A 17,199-nucleotide genomic window follows, 5' to 3' on the forward strand; every position below is an offset into this window, starting at 1 on the left:
CTCAGGAACAGTAATGTAATGTCTGTACACAGTAACTGCACCAGCAGAATAGTGAGTGCAGCTCTGGAGTATAATACAGGATGTAACTCAGGATCAGTAATGTATGTACACAGTGACTGCACCAGCAGAACAGCGAGTGCAGCTCTGGAGTATAATACAGGATGTAACTCAGGATCAGTAATGTATGTACACAGTGACTGCACCTGCAGAATAGTGAGTGCAGCTCTGGAGTATAATACAGGATGTAACTCAGGATCAGTAATGTATGTACACAGTGACTGCACCAGCAGAATAGTGAGTGCAGCTCTGGAGTATAATACAGGATGTAACTCAGGATCAGTACAGGATCAGTAATGTATGTACACAGTGACTGCTCCAGCAGAATAGTGAGTGCAGCTCTGGAGTATAATACAGGATGTAACTCAGGATCAGTAATGTACTGTATGTACACAGTGGCTGCACCAGCAGAATAGTGAGTGCAGCTCTGGAGTATAATACAGGATGTAACTCAGGATCAGTAATGTATGTACACAGTGATTGCACCAGCAGAATAGTGAGTGCAGCTCTGGAGTACAATACAGGATGTAACTCAGGATCAGTACAGGATCCGTAATGTATGGACACAGTGACTGCATCAGCAGAATAGTGAGTGCAGCTCTGGAGTATAATACAGGATGTAACTCAGGATCAGTACAGGATCTATAATGTATGTACACAGTGACTGCACCAGCAGAACAGCGAGTGCAGCTCTGGAGTATAATACAGGATGTAACTCAGGATCAGTAATGTATGTACACAGTGACTGCACCTGCAGAATAGTGAGTGCAGCTCTGGAGTATAATACAGGATGTAACTCAGGATCAGTAATGTATGTACACAGTGACTGCACCAGCAGAATAGTGAGTGCAGCTCTGGAGTATAATACAGGATGTAACTCAGGATCAGTACAGGATCAGTAATGTATGTACACAGTGACTGCACCAGCAGAACAGCGAGTGCAGCTCTGGAGTATAATACAGGATGTAACTCAGGATCAGTAATGTATGTACACAGTGACTGCACCTGCAGAATAGTGAGTGCAGCTCTGGAGTATAATACAGGATGTAACTCAGGATCAGTAATGTATGTACACAGTGACTGCACCAGCAGAATAGTGAGTGCAGCTCTGGAGTATAATACAGGATGTAACTCAGGATCAGTACAGGATCTGTAATGTATGTACACAGTGGCTGCACCAGCAGAATAGTGAGTGCAGCTCTGGAGTATAATACAGGATGTAACTCAGGATCAGTAATGTATGTACACAGTGATTGCACCAGCAGAATAGTGAGTGCAGCTCTGGAGTACAATACAGGATGTAACTCAGGATCAGTACAGGATCCGTAATGTATGGACACAGTGACTGCATCAGCAGAATAGTGAGTGCAGCTCTGGAGTATAATACAGGATGTAACTCAGGATCAGTACAGGATCTATAATGTATGTACACAGTGACTGCACCAGCAGGATAGTGAGTGCAGCTCTGGAGTATAATACAGGATGTAACTCAGGATCAGTAATGTATGTACACAGTGACTGCACCAGCAGAATAGTGAGTGCAGCTCTGGAGTATAATACAGGATGTAACTCAGGATCAGTAATGTATGTACACAGTGACTGCACCAGCAGAATAGTGAGTGCAGCTCTGGAGTATAATACAGGATGTAACTCAGGATCAGTAATGTAATGTATGTACACAGTGACTGCACCAGCAGAATAGTGAGTGCAGCTCTGGAGTATAATACAGGATGTAACTCAGGATCAGTAATGTAATGTATGTACACAGTGACTGCACCAGCAGAATAGTGAGCGCAGCTCTGGGGTATAATACAGGATGTAACTCAGGATCAGTAATGTAATGTATGTACACAGTGACTGCACCAGCAGAATAGTGAGTGCAGCTCTGGGGTATAATACAGGATGTAACTCAGGATCAGTAATGTAATGTATGTACACAGTGACTGCACCAGCAGAATAGTGAGTGCAGCTCTGGGGTATAACACAGAATGTAACTCAGGATCAGTAATGTATGTACACAGTGACTGCACCAGCAGAATAGTGAGTGCAGCTCTGGAGTATAATACAGGATGTAACTCAGGATCAGTAATGTATGTACACAGTGACTGCACCAGCAGAATAGTGAGTGCAGCTCTGGAGTATAATACAGGATGTAACTCAGGATCAGTAATGTAATGTATGTACACAGTGACTGCACCAGCAGAATAGTGAGTGCAGCTCTGGAGTATAATACAGGATGTAACTCAGGATCAGTAATGTAATGTATGTACACAGTGACTGCACCAGCAGAATAGTGAGCGCAGCTCTGGGGTATAATACAGGATGTAACTCAGGATCAGTAATGTAATGTATGTACACAGTGACTGCACCAGCAGAATAGTGAGTGCAGCTCTGGGGTATAATACAGGATGTAACTCAGGATCAGTAATGTAATGTATGTACACAGTGACTGCACCAGCAGAATAGTGAGTGCAGCTCTGGGGTATAACACAGAATGTTACTCAGGATCAGTAATGTATGTACACAGTGACTGCACCAGCAGAATAGTGAGTGCAGCTCTGGAGTATAATACAGGATGTAACTCAGGATCAGTAATGTATGTACACAGTGACTGCACCAGCAGAATAGTGAGTGCAGCTCTGGAGTATAATACAGGATGTAACTCAGGATCAGTAATGTAATGTATGTACACAGTGACTGCACCAGCAGAATAGTGAGTGCAGCTCTCGAGTATAATACAGGATGTAACTCAGGATCAGTAATGTAATGTATGTACACAGTGACTGCACCAGCAGAATAGTGAGTGCAGCTCTGGAGTATAATACAGGATGTAACTCAGGATCAGTAATGTAATGTATGTACACAGTGACTGCACCAGCAGAATAGTGAGCACAGCTCTGGGGTATAATACAGGATGTAACTCAGGATCAGTAATGTAATGTATGTACACAGTGACTGCACCAGCAGAATAGTGAGTGCAGCTCTGGGGTATAATACAGGATGTAACTCAGGATCAGTAATGTAATGTATGTACACAGTGACTGCACCAGCAGAATAGTGAGTGCAGCTCTGGGGTATAACACAGAATGTAACTCAGGATCAGTAATGTATGTACACAGTGACTGCACCAGCAGAATAGTGAGTGCAGCTCTGGAGTATAATACAGGATGTAACTCAGGATCAGTAATGTATGTACACAGTGACTGCACCAGCAGAATAGTGAGTGCAGCTCTGGAGTATAATACAGGATGTAACTCAGGATCAGTAATGTATGTACACAGTGACTGCACCAGCAGAATAGTGAGTGCAGCTCTGGAGTATGTTGCACATTTTTGGTTAAAATCTGTAACTTTTTTTTTTTCATTCAGATAACTCCCCTGTATCCTGGGGAATTGGCTCACAATAGACAAGGAATATATTACAAGGTGACTCCTTTTCTTAAGACGGCAGAGCCTTCTCTTTCCCTCGTCTACCTGGCTGTGTAAGCTTTTGTCCTCTGGAAATGACTGCTGGGGCCGGGTCTTCATGAAAATTGCTGACCTGTTACAGGAATGTGCAGCCGTGTGCGCTGAAGAAAGTTCATTAGCTGCAGTAACTGATTAGCATTCACTCCACACAGATCGCCTCATTAGCGCGCCATCATTGAGCCCCCTCCATGGTGATCAGATTCCGCCCGGATGACAGTGCTGCAGTTACGATCCCTGCAGGGTTTTTTTTTTTTTTGTCTTGTGGCAGCAGAGCCTCCACATTCATTAAAAAACCTGTTTTTTTTTTTAATTTTATTTCATTGTTTTATCAGTCCCTGGAAAAGCTGGGTAATTGCCAAAATAGCTGCCAGCTAGACACCTCTGTGGCAGATCAATCGGTTATAATATCCTTTGTCTAGTATCTTTGCAGTGTTTGTTTTAGGGGCCCAGGAAACTTCTGTGACAACCATTGTGAGTATTACGGTGGCAGCAAAGTTGTCACCACTTTTACGCTGCCCATATTTGCCAAATTTTGCCACAACACTATGATCCAGGCTGTACAGTGAGGATAACTGTCCATTCAGGAGCATGGGAAAGCTGGGTGAGATTCCCAGTGACCAGCATAAAGTGGTTGTCCAGGACCAAAATATTGAAGATCTTTCCTATTTTTTTTTTTTTTTGTTCCAACACCTAGTTCCTCCATCAGCTGTTTGTAGATGTGCACTGAGTATGGAGGCGGAACCGCACGGCTTCATACACCATGTAGTGGCCGTTCTTGAGTACTGCAGCCCATTTTTTTTTTTTTTTTTTTGTTCCTTATTGAAAACACATTCAAGCTCCTGTGAGACATAAAGGGGAACGGTTTTGCATGGGAGAGTTCAGTAAATTTGGTTTGTGGTAAGAAGCGTGAAATTTTCAAAGTGGCTCCCACCAGGCATCCTAGAGACGAATCTGTAGATTGTACGTTCTCTACTGGTTAGTCTGCTCTTCAAAGAGAGGTGTGTGTTTGGTGAACACGTTTACTACAAGTGTGAGCTGCTGCTGGAAATTCCGAGGTTGGTGATGCTACATTGGCCTTTCATTCTGCCTGGGGAAAAAGGACTGTTTGTCATCCATTGATACTGAATGAAGGTTGTTACATTTTATGATGGACTAGATGGAGGCCCGATGCTTTTGCAGCGGGAGGGCGGTAATGTCACAACGGGGGCAGGCTTTGCAGCGTTGAGAATCTCTTTCCCCAGGTGCTGTCTTCTCCCGTCTGTGCTCTCTTCTTTGACCTGTCTACCCCATGTGCTATTCCCCTTATCTGCTGTCTCTCTCCTTCCTGTGCTGTGTTCTCCCCTCATGTGCTGTTCAGTTTGTGCTGTCTCCCCCCTGTGCTCTGTCTCTCTCACCCCTGTGTCTGACCGTGTACAGAACATACCACATCTCCTGGGCAGGGGAGGAAGCAAAAGACAATACTGACATTACAGCAGGAGATCACAGAGGATACATTTTGTGAGGTAAAATATTGTTTAAAGACAGTCAGTGAAATATTTTACCTCACAAAATGAATCCTCTGTGATCTCCTGCTGTAATGTCAGCATTGTGTTTTGCTTCCTCCCCTGCCTAGGAGATGTGGTATGCTCCATACACGGTCAGACACAGACAATTTTTAATATGAACTTTCGTTCATGGGAAAAACCCCTTTAACCCCTTCATGACCGAGCCTATTTTGACCTTAATGACCAGGCCATTTTCTGCAATTCTGACCAGTGTCCCTTTATGAGGTAATAACTCTGGAACGCTTCAACGGATCCTAGCGATTCTGAGACTGTTTTTTTCGTGACATATTGGGCTTCATGTTAGTGGTAAATTTTGGTCGATAATTTTTGCGTTTATTTGTGAAAAAATCAGAAACTTGGCGAAAATTTAGAAAATTTCGCAATTTTCAAATTTTGAATTTTTATTCTGTTAAACCAGAGAGTTATGCGACACAAAATAGTTACTAAATAACATTTCCCACATGTCTACTTTACATCAGCACAATTTTGGAAACAAAATATTTTTTTGTTAGGAAGTTATAAGGGTTAAAAGTTGACCAGCGATTTTCTAATTTTTACAACAAAATTTACAAAACCATTTTTTTATGGACCACCTCACACTTGAAGTCACTTTGAGGGGTCTATATGGCAGAAAATACCCAAAAGTGACACCATTCTAAAAACAGCACCCCTCAAGCTACTCAAAACTACATTCAAGAAGATTATTAACCCTTCAGGTGTTTCACAGGAACTAAAGCAACGTGGAAAGAAAAAATGGACATTTTAATTTTTCCAACAAAAATTTTCTCTTGGCATCAATTTTTTGCATTTTCACATGGGTAACAGGATAAAATGGATCCTAAAATTTGTTGGGCAATTTCCCCTGAGTACACCGATACCTCATATGTGGTCATAAACCACTGTTTGGGCGTACGGCAGGGCTCAGAAGGGAAGGAGCGCCATTTGACTTTTTGAATGGAAAATATGCTGGAATATTTAGCGCTTGCCATGTCGCGTTTGGAAAGCCCCTGTGTGCCTAAACATTGGAGCTCCCCCACAAGTGACCCCATTTTGGAAACTAGACCCTCCAAGGAACTTATCTAGATGCATAGTGATCACTTTGAACCCCCAGGTACTTCAAAAATTGATCTGAAAAAAATAAGTACCTTTTTTCACACACATTTTCTTTTAGCCTCAGTTTCTTCATTTTCACATGGGCAACAGGATAAAATGGATCCTAAAATTTGTTGGACAATTTTTCCTGAGTACTCCAATACCTCATATGTGGTCATAAACCACTGTTTGGGCGCACAGCAGGGTCCGGAAGGGAAGGAGCACCATTTGACTTTTTGAATGGAAAATTAGCTCCAATCGTTATCGGACACCATGTCGCGTTTGGAGAGCCCCTGGGCACCTAAACATTGGAGCTCCCTTACAAGTGACCCCATTTTGGAAACTAGACCCCCTAAGGAACTTATCTAGATGCATAGTGAGCACTTTGAACCCCCAAGTGCTTCACAAAAGTTTATAACACAGAGCAGTGAAAATAAAAAAATCTTTGTTTTTCCTCAAAAATGATTTTTTAGCACGCTATTTTTAATTTTCACAAGGGTAACAGGAGAAATTGGACCACAAAAGTTGTTGTCCAGTTTGTCTTGAGTACGCTGGTACCCCATATGTGGGGGGGAACCACTGTTTGGGCGCACGGCAGGGCTCAGAAGGGAAGGAGCGCCATTTGACTTATTGAAATGCAAATTAACTCTAATCGTTAGCGGACACCATGTCGTGTTTGGAGAGCCCCTGTGTGCCTAAACATTGGAGCGCCCCCACAAATGACCCCATTTTGGAAACTAGACCCCCTATGGAAATTATCTAGATGCATAGTGAGCACTTTGAACCCCCAAGTGCTTCACAAAACTTTATAACGCAGAGCCGTGAAAATAAAAAATATTTTTTTATCCTCAAATTATTTTTCAGTGCGCAATTTTTTTTATTTTCACAAGGGTACCAGGAGAAACTGGACCCCAAAAGTTGTCCAGTTTGTTCTGAGTACGCTGGTACCCCATATGTGGGGGGGAACCACTGTATGGGCACACGTCGGGGCTCAGAAGAGAAGTAGTGACATTTTGAAATGCAGACTTTGATGGAATGGTCTGCGGTCGTCGTTATGTTTGCAGAGCCCCTGATGTGCCTAAACAGTAGAAACTCCCCACAAGTGACCCCATTTTGGAAACTAGACCCCCCAAGGAACTTATCTAGATCCCTGGTGAGCACTTTGAACCCCCAAGGGCTTCACAGAAGTTTATCTTTTCTTTAAACTTCTTTTTATTAGTTTTAAACAAGAAGGAAATGCAGTACATGCGACATACAATATACATTGTCCACCGTAGCATCGCTTTCCTGGATCATCTTCCTGGCCAAATTACTAGTATAATTTTATTACTCACAAATATCATTTATCACACGGTTTAACAAGAAGCCGCGTTTCTTCATGGCCTTCAAGAAAAAGGCAATCGCTGGTACTTTGACATACATTTCCAGTAATATGCCTAGATTTGTCGCAGTGTAGAATAAAATTTTAACTGAAGAAACAGTAAAGAAGGGAGTAGTGTGGAAATCTAGAGAGAAAAAAGGGTGTGGGGGTAGGTTGGGGTGTAGAGAACAATGGGGGTAAGTGTCCAGTCAGCAGTAAGTATCCCTTGTCCGCGTGAAGAGGCAACCTATTTTACCTTTCCTTATGATTGACTATCAGGTAACTTAAATACATTCTACTGTGCATTTAGAAGATTCAAATACTCATCTGATTCTCTAAAGAGTATCCAAGGCACCCAGATCAAGTTGAATTTACTTGTTCCAAAGGTCATGCTGGCTATTATCTCTTCAATATGATAAATTTGGCTAACTTTGTGTAGCCATTCGGCCACAGAAGGGCAGGTCTGAGACAGCCAGTATAAAGGAATTAACATTTTGGCTGCTGCCAACAAATACATTAGAAGTTTTTTGTGTTTAGATTGTGCTGTTTCACCTGACCAATTCAAAAAGATCAATCTCAGGGATGGAGGGTCTGGGAGCTGACAAAGTTTTGTCGAAATTTTAAGCAATTTACTCCAGAATGGCTGAATTTTATCGCACTGCCACCAAATATGTATAGAAGATCCCTTCTCTCTAAGGCATCTCCAGCTCTCCGAGGACGCCTCAGGTTGCCATTTCTTTTTTATGTCCGGAGTGGCGTACCACCTAGTAAGGACTTTGTAGGAGTTTTTTTGGATCTTTACACATCCAGAAGGACCATGCAAGTTTTTATAAATCTTGTCAACCTCCCATTCCTTTCACAGAAGTTTATAACACAGAGATGTGAAAATAAAAAAACAAACAAATTCCACAAAAATAATTTTTTAGCCCCCAATATTTTTCCTGAGTACATTGATACCCCATATGTTGGGGTAAACCACTGTTTGAGCACACTTCAGGGCTTGGAAGGGAGGGAGCACCGTTTATCTTTTTGAACGCAAAATTGGCAGGAATCAATGGTTGCACCATGTCGCGTTTGGAGACCCGCTGATGTGCCTAAACAGTGGAAATCCCACAATTCTAACTTCAACCCTAACCCCAACACATCCCTAACCCTAACCACAAGCCTAACCCTAATTCCAACCCTAACCCTAATTCTAACCCTCTTTCCAACCCTAACCCTCTTTCCAACCCTAACCTTAATGGAAAAATAATTTCTTTATTTTATTAGTTGTTCCTGCCTATGGGGGTGATAAACGGGGGGTTTATTTACTTTTCATTCTATTTTGATCACTGTGAGAGTTTATCACAGGGATCAAAATGAATGAAAGGAAATTGCAGGCGCACTGCGCATGCGCCCGCCATTTTCCAATATGGCGGCGCCCATGGTCCGGGACATCGGGAGCAAAAGCGGCTCTCGGTGAGTACCGGGGGGTGGGAGGGGGGCGATCGGAAGGCGGGGGGGCAGATGACAGTGGCGGGGGGCAGATCGCCACCGTTAACCGGTGGGGGGGGTCGGATCGGTGTCACCAGCCATGTCCGATGCTACAGCAGCGTCGGACATGGCTGGATTGTAATATTTCATCAATTTTCATTGATGAAATATTACTATCGCTCAGATTGGCTGTTTCACTTTTAACAGCCAATCGGAGCGATCGTAGCCACGTGGGGGTGAAGTACAAAGCTCCCTGTATCTGCGGGTCGGGTGACCTTTCAGTGACCTAGGAGGGGCTTTAAAGTCATGACGCCACATAGGTGTCGCTGGTCAGATTGGTACCAGTTTTCATGACGCCTATGTGGAGTCATTGGTCGTGAAGGGGTTAATTAATGTGACCGGCTTCCTCTGCCTGTAGACACGTCGCGCATCTGCCGCCGGGATCAGCAGAATGATTCCACACAGGCGCAGTGCGACGGTGTTCCGCTGCTGGTACCGCGCAATAGGTTTGTACCAGCAGCAGTTTCCATATTGAGTCACCCATTACTTGGGTGTCCCAATATGGCAGTCGGTGGACTTCCTCCGCTTGGAATTCTGGGATACGGTGACATCTGGACAGAACAGGAAATGAAAACGTTACAGGGCAATTATATAAATAGATAACAAACTACATGCTGTTTTAATATACGTGTTTCCAAGCGCCTGCCCAAGAGTGTAAACGCTTACGCATTTCGACAACTTACTTTTCAAGGGGCCCGTGACTTTTCTCCCAAGAGTTGTCAACTGGGAAAATTAAAAAGAATTTAGACCAAAATCTAAAGATATCCTCTACAAAGCAGACTCCTGTCCGTCACTCCATGTTATCAGCCCTTCAGGCTGGGTGGAGGGGGGTTAGTTGGGATCATTAAATTTGGTCCTGAAAAAATTCCTGGTTCTTTTGTCGCTCTATTATGTCACGTTCTATGTCTATTATGATGCGTTCTTTTTATCATCCCTTGTTTTTTACGTTTAGCGCCCCTTTAAGAGTTTGCAGCTGTAATTTGACATCGCAGTCTGTGTCTGGAAGCTCTGCGGCACGGCGCCCAGGACTCCTCTGAATCATGATCTATCTTAAAGCCTTGTGGTTGCATTGACTTTCAGAGAGTGTCTCTCAAGTGACGCATACATGGTTAACTGCAGAATTCCGGGAGGGAGCTGCATACCAAATTCTGCGCTAAGCCATGTTGGGCTTTCTATAAGGTTTATCGATGGGGAATCCCACAAGGACACTGTTTAACAGTAAATATCCCTTTAAGTAAAATATCAAAAGCTGCAGTATTAGTCATCTTCTGTTTCTTCGCACATTTGCAAAAAATTTAGCGCCCCCTTCTACCACGCCACAATGGGTAGGCTAAATCAGTATGTGCATGGCTGCTATATAGGTCAATAAAACCAGGGCCGTGATGTCAAGCTTGTGGGCATTTGCAAAAATCTCTCTCAATGATGATTTTATTCTTCCAGGAGACATAAAATTATTTTTTTTTTTACGGACATTCGTTTTACAATATAATGAGCTAAAGAACAGGAAAAATTTGGGGGGTTTATTTATTTTATTTTTTTACTTTATTTTTTCCAGTATAGATAACCTGTTAACCTGATTCTTCAGGTCAGTATGATTTTCTGACTGTACCAAGCTTACGAAGGAACATAGATTGAATATATTTTTCACTTCGTTAATATGTTTGTCGTGATTTTCTAAGATATGTAACAATTTTTCAGTGGATGGCGTTTTTTTTTTTTTTGGTTTTTTTTATCACTTGTGTTTATGGGGGAGAAATGCAGCGACCAAAAAAAAAAATAAAGAAAAACATCTGTTCTAATTTTGACTAAGAGACTTAAATCTGCTTTCATTTGTTCACTTGCCCTATGAACTAAGAGATGACAATATTGCAGTGTGTGTATAGCAGGTGCCAGCTGTGTTTTACAGTAAGCACCTACCATTAACAGCAGTGACCAGAGCTAGCCCTGATCGCTGCCGTGCTCACTGTGCAAAGATGCCTTTAATATGCTGCGGTCAGATTGACGGCAGCATTTAAATGGTTGAAGAGCAACGATCAGGGCAAGCTCTGGTCGCTGCTGTTAATGGTAGGTGCTTGCTGTAAAACGCAGCTGGCACCGGCCCAGTATGGAGTTGACTCCACTTCTTATCCCACTCCATGCACTAGTACGTCCTATTTGAGGAAAGGGGTAAATATAATTGGTCTTCTCATATGGAGCAAAGAGACCTTTTAGGTACTCCAAGCTGACGGTACCATTGTACCCCATGTAGTTACTTCCCTGTATAAAAGTTGATAGGATCTCAACTATATCAGTGGTAGAAGTGGGACATGAAAATCTTGGTCCTGATTGTAGACCTGATGTTCATTAATCCCATCTCTTTGTTTTTCAGGTGTGTCAAACAGATCCTAACTCTATGCCGATTCAAAGAAATTCCGAAAGTTCACGCTGGCTAGTGTGTGGAGTAGAAGACTCCACTGCTTGAACGAAACCACGCCTAAACACCTCCGCACCTAATATTTTGGGTTAAATCCACTTTGAATTCATTTACATCTAATAATTTTATAACCCAGCTTCAACATGGCCAGTAAAAGAAAGTCCACAACGCCTTGCATGGTACGGGCATCTGAGCTCGTAGATCAGGAAGATGAAGATGTTGATATTTTGCCTAAAACCCCTGCTACTGCTTTAGAGACTAAAAATGACTGGCTAGCTGAGGACCACAATGTGGCGGAAGAAAAGCCACCTACCGAGACTCAATCCAAAAAGTTGCAAGGTGGATACGAATGCAAATACTGTCCTTACGTAACACAGTATCTCAATGACTTTACAGAACATGTTGACATGCAACACCCGAACGTCATCCTTAATCCTCTTTACGTTTGTGCTGAATGTAACTTTACCACCAAAAAATATGACTCTCTATCTGACCACAATTCCAAACATCACCCAGGTGAGAGCAACTTCAAGTTAAAGTTGATGAAACGTAATAACCAGACCATTCTAGAGCAGTCCATCGAAGGTGGTGGTGATGTATCCAGCTCTCACGAAAACATGGATAACGATTACAATCTGTCTGGCGTATCCCTAAATAAGCTATCCGTCGGTAGACTGGGAAAAAGTAAAAAATTGCGAAAGGCAGAAGAGTTTCTGTATGATGGCCAGTACGGACTCTCGGAAACTAATGGCATTTTGGGAGATGGTTCAACTCACGTGATGCCATCTGTTCAACTTCCACCTAACGTCCACCTTCTTCCAAAAATCCCTGTACCTCTAAATAGCAACAAGTACAATTCTGCTCTTGACACTAACGCAACATTAATCAGCTCCTTTAATAAATTTCCTTACCCAACGCAAGCGGAATTGTCTTGGCTGACTGCAGCCTCAAAACATCCAGAGGAGCAAATAAGAATTTGGTTTGCTACCCAGAGGTTGAAGCATGGTATAAGCTGGTCTCCAGAAGAGGTGGAAGAAGCTAGAAAGAAAATGTTCAATGGGACTATCCAGTCTGTTCCACAGACCTTTACTGTTGTGCCATCTCCATTAACAACTACTGCTAAGATTGCTCAACCGATTATCCAGACAGCCGTGCCATGTCAAATTCTTGGGCAAACAGGTCTAGTCTTAACACAAGTGACAAATGCCCCCACTGTAAGCGTTTCTTCATTATCTCGAAACGCATCTGTAGCTCCAAGTCCAAGCAGGAAACGTTCCTTACTAATCTCACAAACTTCAGAGCCCAAGAGGCCGCATACAGTAAAAGCTTCATCTCCATCTACTCCCCGATTAAGAATGGTGTCCTCATCTCGGTATGAACGTAAAAAGACCAACGAGCAGATTGCCCTTTTGAAGGCCAGTTTTGTAACTAATCACTTTCCTGATGATGTGGAGATATACAAGTTAATAGATCTCACTGGGCTTTCTAGGAGTGAAATTAAGAAGTGGTTCAGTGACTATAGGTACAGGAGCCAGAGAGGCATTTGTAACATCACTAGTGAAACTCTAATGAGGGACCGAATGTCTTCCAGGAATCGACGGCCCTATCACTACAGAGACATTACCCCCACAAAGATTGCTGAACTCTCGGAAGAACAGCTCCAGTGCCTCAAAAACAGCTTTCAGAAGAACTGCTATCCAACACATTCTGATTTGGATGTACTACGCTCGGAGACAAAACTGTCAAGGCGGCAGATAGATTATTGGTTTACGGACAGGAGGAAAGTTAGAGATTCCATGGAACAAGCAGTGTTGGACTCTATGGGTTCGGACAGCAATGATGGACTTGTGAACGGAGTAGCTACCCAATCTGGTAACATCTCAAGCTCATGGTCTTCGGAACCGTACAAATCTAAACCAGAGCAGCTCCATCTATTAAAGAGCACCTTTGCAAGGACCCAATGGCCCACTCCACATGAGTATGATCAACTGGCGACACAAACTGGACTCGTAAGGACTGAAATTGTAAAGTGGTTTAAGGACAACAGATGTGTCCTCCGGAATGGGACTTTAAGGTGGATGGAGCAGTACCGGAAAATGTATGAGCGCTCTCTTGTAGAGCGTAAAAAGTTTATCAAGATTGTGTCAGCCACTAATACCGGCAAAGATATTCTCGCCAAGTATTTTGAGGAATACGGGCAATTGCATGAGGAGGACGTCGATCTTCTTATGATCAAGGCTAAAGTAAATGTTGACGAACTGAGAACGTATTTTTCGGAAATGCGGGAACAAGCATCTTTAGATCAGATGAGTTACGAACAAGATGACGATAAACTTGATTTGGAGAGTGAAGCAAAATCGCATGGAGATGATGAAATGGTATCAGATGGTGGAGATAGCTGGAGTCAGACTGGACAAGACACCCAAGATGATGTGGGCGATTGTGACTATGGAAGTACACCTAAAGATGATTCCTGTGTCTAACCAGGTGATGGGACTCATTAGGTTTTTCTTTGCTTTGCTTAGAAAATGTTCGAAGCAGCCAGCCAATGGAGGATACCAAAACTGTGCTTTATTGTGGTTAAGCAGTACAGAGATGATCGTAGTGAGCATTATTATGTGTTAAAAGGTTTGTCAGTCTTTTTTAACTTTTTGGCCTGATGAACCAAGTCTTGGGCCAATTAGTGTGGATCACAAATTGCCAACTGTCCAGAAATTTCAGGACAGTTTGGGAAAAATAGGGCACTTTTTTTGCTATGTCCTTAAAACAAATTTAAGGCTTCCGTGATCTTTTTGAAGCTGAAGAAACTTCTGCAGGTTATTTTGACTGTAATTGTCCTAATGTTACCGTGAATTCACCGATTAGTGATGAGCAAGCGTGCGCGATACTCGATCAAGCATCAGGGTGTTTTGGCCACATACAATTACAGTGGGTGCTCGAGGTCCTGCATGTTTCACGGTTGTTAAGATGGCCAATAAACATACAGGGATTGCCTGCGATGCACGATAATGCCATAGGCTGGGTTCACATAGCATTATGGCAGTCCATTTAACGGATTGCATTATGTAACGCATCTGATAACGCACCCATAGACTGCCATAACGTAGCGCATCGCTAACGCATGTCAAAATCTGCATGCGTTAACGATGTGCCGTCATGCTGAGACGGACCCTCGGATGCGGTCTGCAGCATTCGAGGGTCTGTCACGGTTAGCGCAGATGGAGCAACTGCGCTAACGCAATCATAAAAAAGAGTAGCGTTAGCGCAGTCCATTTAACGGACAGCCATAACGCTATGTGAACCTGGCCATAGCCATGTTGGTTGCTGACACTACTGTGATTGGCTCGCCACATTTCGTCATCTGGTTTTTTACTCTATCGATTATTGAGCATGCGAGAGTATCGAGCAATGGCGAGCACGTACGCTCGCTCATCACTAAACCTGTTGTCTTCATATCAGAATTATGGACTGCAGTCAAATATTACTTATTAGAAAGCGATAAATCACTAATATTATATGCCCTTAAATATTTTCCATGTTGTTTTTTTTTTTTTTTTTGTTTTTTTTTGAGAAGCTATCCAGAAAAAATAAAAAGCCAAATTGTCAAACTTGCTCCCGTGGACCACAATATATTTACTATAACACTGTGGGAACTGTGGGCAGGCATCTGCAAGCTCCTAGATCTTCAGAACTTGGTCAAAAAAGAGCGCTCCCAACCCAGTAGATTCTGCAGCAATTTGTGTCGCAGGATAGCCTTCTCTAGTTTTTTAAAAACCCTCTTCCTTATGTAGCGGCAGAAAAGGAGTGCGCTGCGGACTTTGAATTTTGCAGCATACTCCTTCTTTGTGGATTTTACTTTTTCCCATGAGATCAGGAAATAAATCGGGCTGCAGTACATGTGCATTTATTGGAAGTCCATTGCAAAATGGTGTAAAGGGTAGAGTTTAGCGTCTGCTGGGCACTCCTCTGTTCTCGGAGCCGCTGCTAGACGTTTCTGGAGGACGGAAGGATCGGCGGTCGGAAATCTGACATGCCGTATTCTTGTCCCCCCCCCCCCCCCCCCAACAATTCTCCATCAGTGGCCCCCATACACATTAGACTGTCGGCCGAAGTTGTCAATATCTGTGAGTTCGCCTGACGTTAGCCCAATGAGTATGGGAGGCATTTCGGAACCCTGTTGTCAAAAGTGGTGGGGATGCCAACGATGAGTCTTTATGAAGTACTACAAACTTTTTTTTTTTTGTTTGTTTGTTTTTCTTTTAGGTGTAAAGACTTTGGGAGAGTGCGGACTCGTTTCACTTTTCAAGATAATATATATATTTTCCTACTGTTAATTTTGAAAATGTGCTGGTTTCTGCTCAGCCTGGACTATGTCCATAGCCTTCTCGCAAATTGTGAAAGTAAAAAGTTCTTTCCTTGCCAAAGAACGAAACTTCAAAGACTTTGTACATTTCCCGCCCATTTACTCTGTACTGGAATCAAGTAGAGTGCATGAAAGATGTTGGTTACGTTTTTTTTTTTTTTTTCCCTAATTTTGGCAAAAGATGCAATTCATATATATATTTTTTTTAATTAAACTTTGCATTGTTTAGTATTAGTAACCACTAAGTTGAATTATTATTTTTTTAATGTATATAGAAAATCATATTTCCTAGTGGTAGAGCCATTTAAATATTGGGAACACTGGGGTCGAAGAGTGAGGGAAGGGATACAAAAATTCAGAACAAATTCAAAATGAAAGAGAAAGAAATGACTGATGCATTCCACCAGAATGGACTGCATTGCCAAAATTTGGGCATTATTTTTTTTTTTTTTTTTTTTTTTTTTTTTTGAGAGCCCATCTCAAAAATGGACAATATTATGGTGGATATTAAACTTTAAGGGCTTCCTGGTGTGTTTTAGGTTTACACGAGTGTTTCACTATACTGAAAAAACATTGCTAATGATATATATGTGTGCGCAAGAAATAGGTTGGTTTGTTTTTTTTCTGAAATATTTAGACTTTTTTTTTTTGTTTTTGTTTTTTAATATATGTATAAAGTTATTTGAAAGCCGCAAACACAACAACTATTCGTCAGTTTTTAGGCGTAGTCGAGCCTACCCAGTGAGTGCACTTTTTTGGGGGAAAATTTTGAGGTTTTTTTTTTTTTTTTTTTGTTTTATTTCTGCTTTATATATTGTATATGAGAAAAGAATAGTTGTGTTTTGAAGACCTAATAACGGAGTTGATCCCATGTCACTGCACTGCACAAATTATACTAGGACGTTTGATGAAAACATTTTTTTTTTATAAGAAAAAGTGAAAAAAAAATTAAAGCGTTTTTATTGCTTGAATGCGAGCGACTTTTTCCACTTCTATTTTTCTCTCTATTTTGATTCACTGCAAAAATTGCTAAATATCAGAATTGGACTTTTAAAAAAAAAATGCTTTTTGTTCCTGTTATTTCTAAGGCTTCATTTAGATGGTGGTTTGTTTTATTTTCATTGTTTGTTTTTATTGGCACATACCAGAAATCACTCGTGGTAAAATCAAAGGGAAAAAAAACTCTTACCCAATACAATGTGGTAAAAAAAAAAAAAAAAGTGAGAGCACATGGATCAACAGTTCATGTCTGCAGGGGTACATGGAGATTTTTACTGATCCATAGACCTGAGATTTCCAAGTGTTTGGGGAGTGCTATTTCGATCTCCTGAATAAAATCCTTACGGACAGACATAGCCAAAATAGTTTAA

At 42.0% G+C, this 17,199-nt stretch overlaps 1 protein-coding gene across 2 annotated transcripts in view; it reads left to right on the forward strand.

Moving 5' to 3' along the window:
* The window catches only part of ZHX2 (zinc fingers and homeoboxes 2), a 54,892-nt gene extending 38,092 nt beyond the window's left edge, over nt 1-16,800 (forward strand). For both annotated transcript variants that reach the window (XM_073590278.1, XM_073590279.1), the window contains 2 exons: nt 11,422-13,953; nt 15,730-16,800. In XM_073590278.1, the coding sequence (XP_073446379.1) occupies nt 11,610-13,949 (2,340 nt within the window). In that variant the 5' untranslated portion in view covers nt 11,422-11,609 and the 3' untranslated portion in view covers nt 13,950-13,953; nt 15,730-16,800. The remainder of the gene's footprint in view (nt 1-11,421; nt 13,954-15,729) is intronic.
* Nucleotides 16,801-17,199: the final 399 nt, after the last annotated feature.

Source organism: Dendrobates tinctorius, unplaced genomic scaffold (genome assembly GCF_039654945.1).
Source record: "Dendrobates tinctorius isolate UK_male_01 unplaced genomic scaffold, ASM3965494v1 ptg000116l, whole genome shotgun sequence".
Lineage (NCBI taxonomy): Eukaryota > Metazoa > Chordata > Amphibia > Anura > Dendrobatidae > Dendrobates > Dendrobates tinctorius.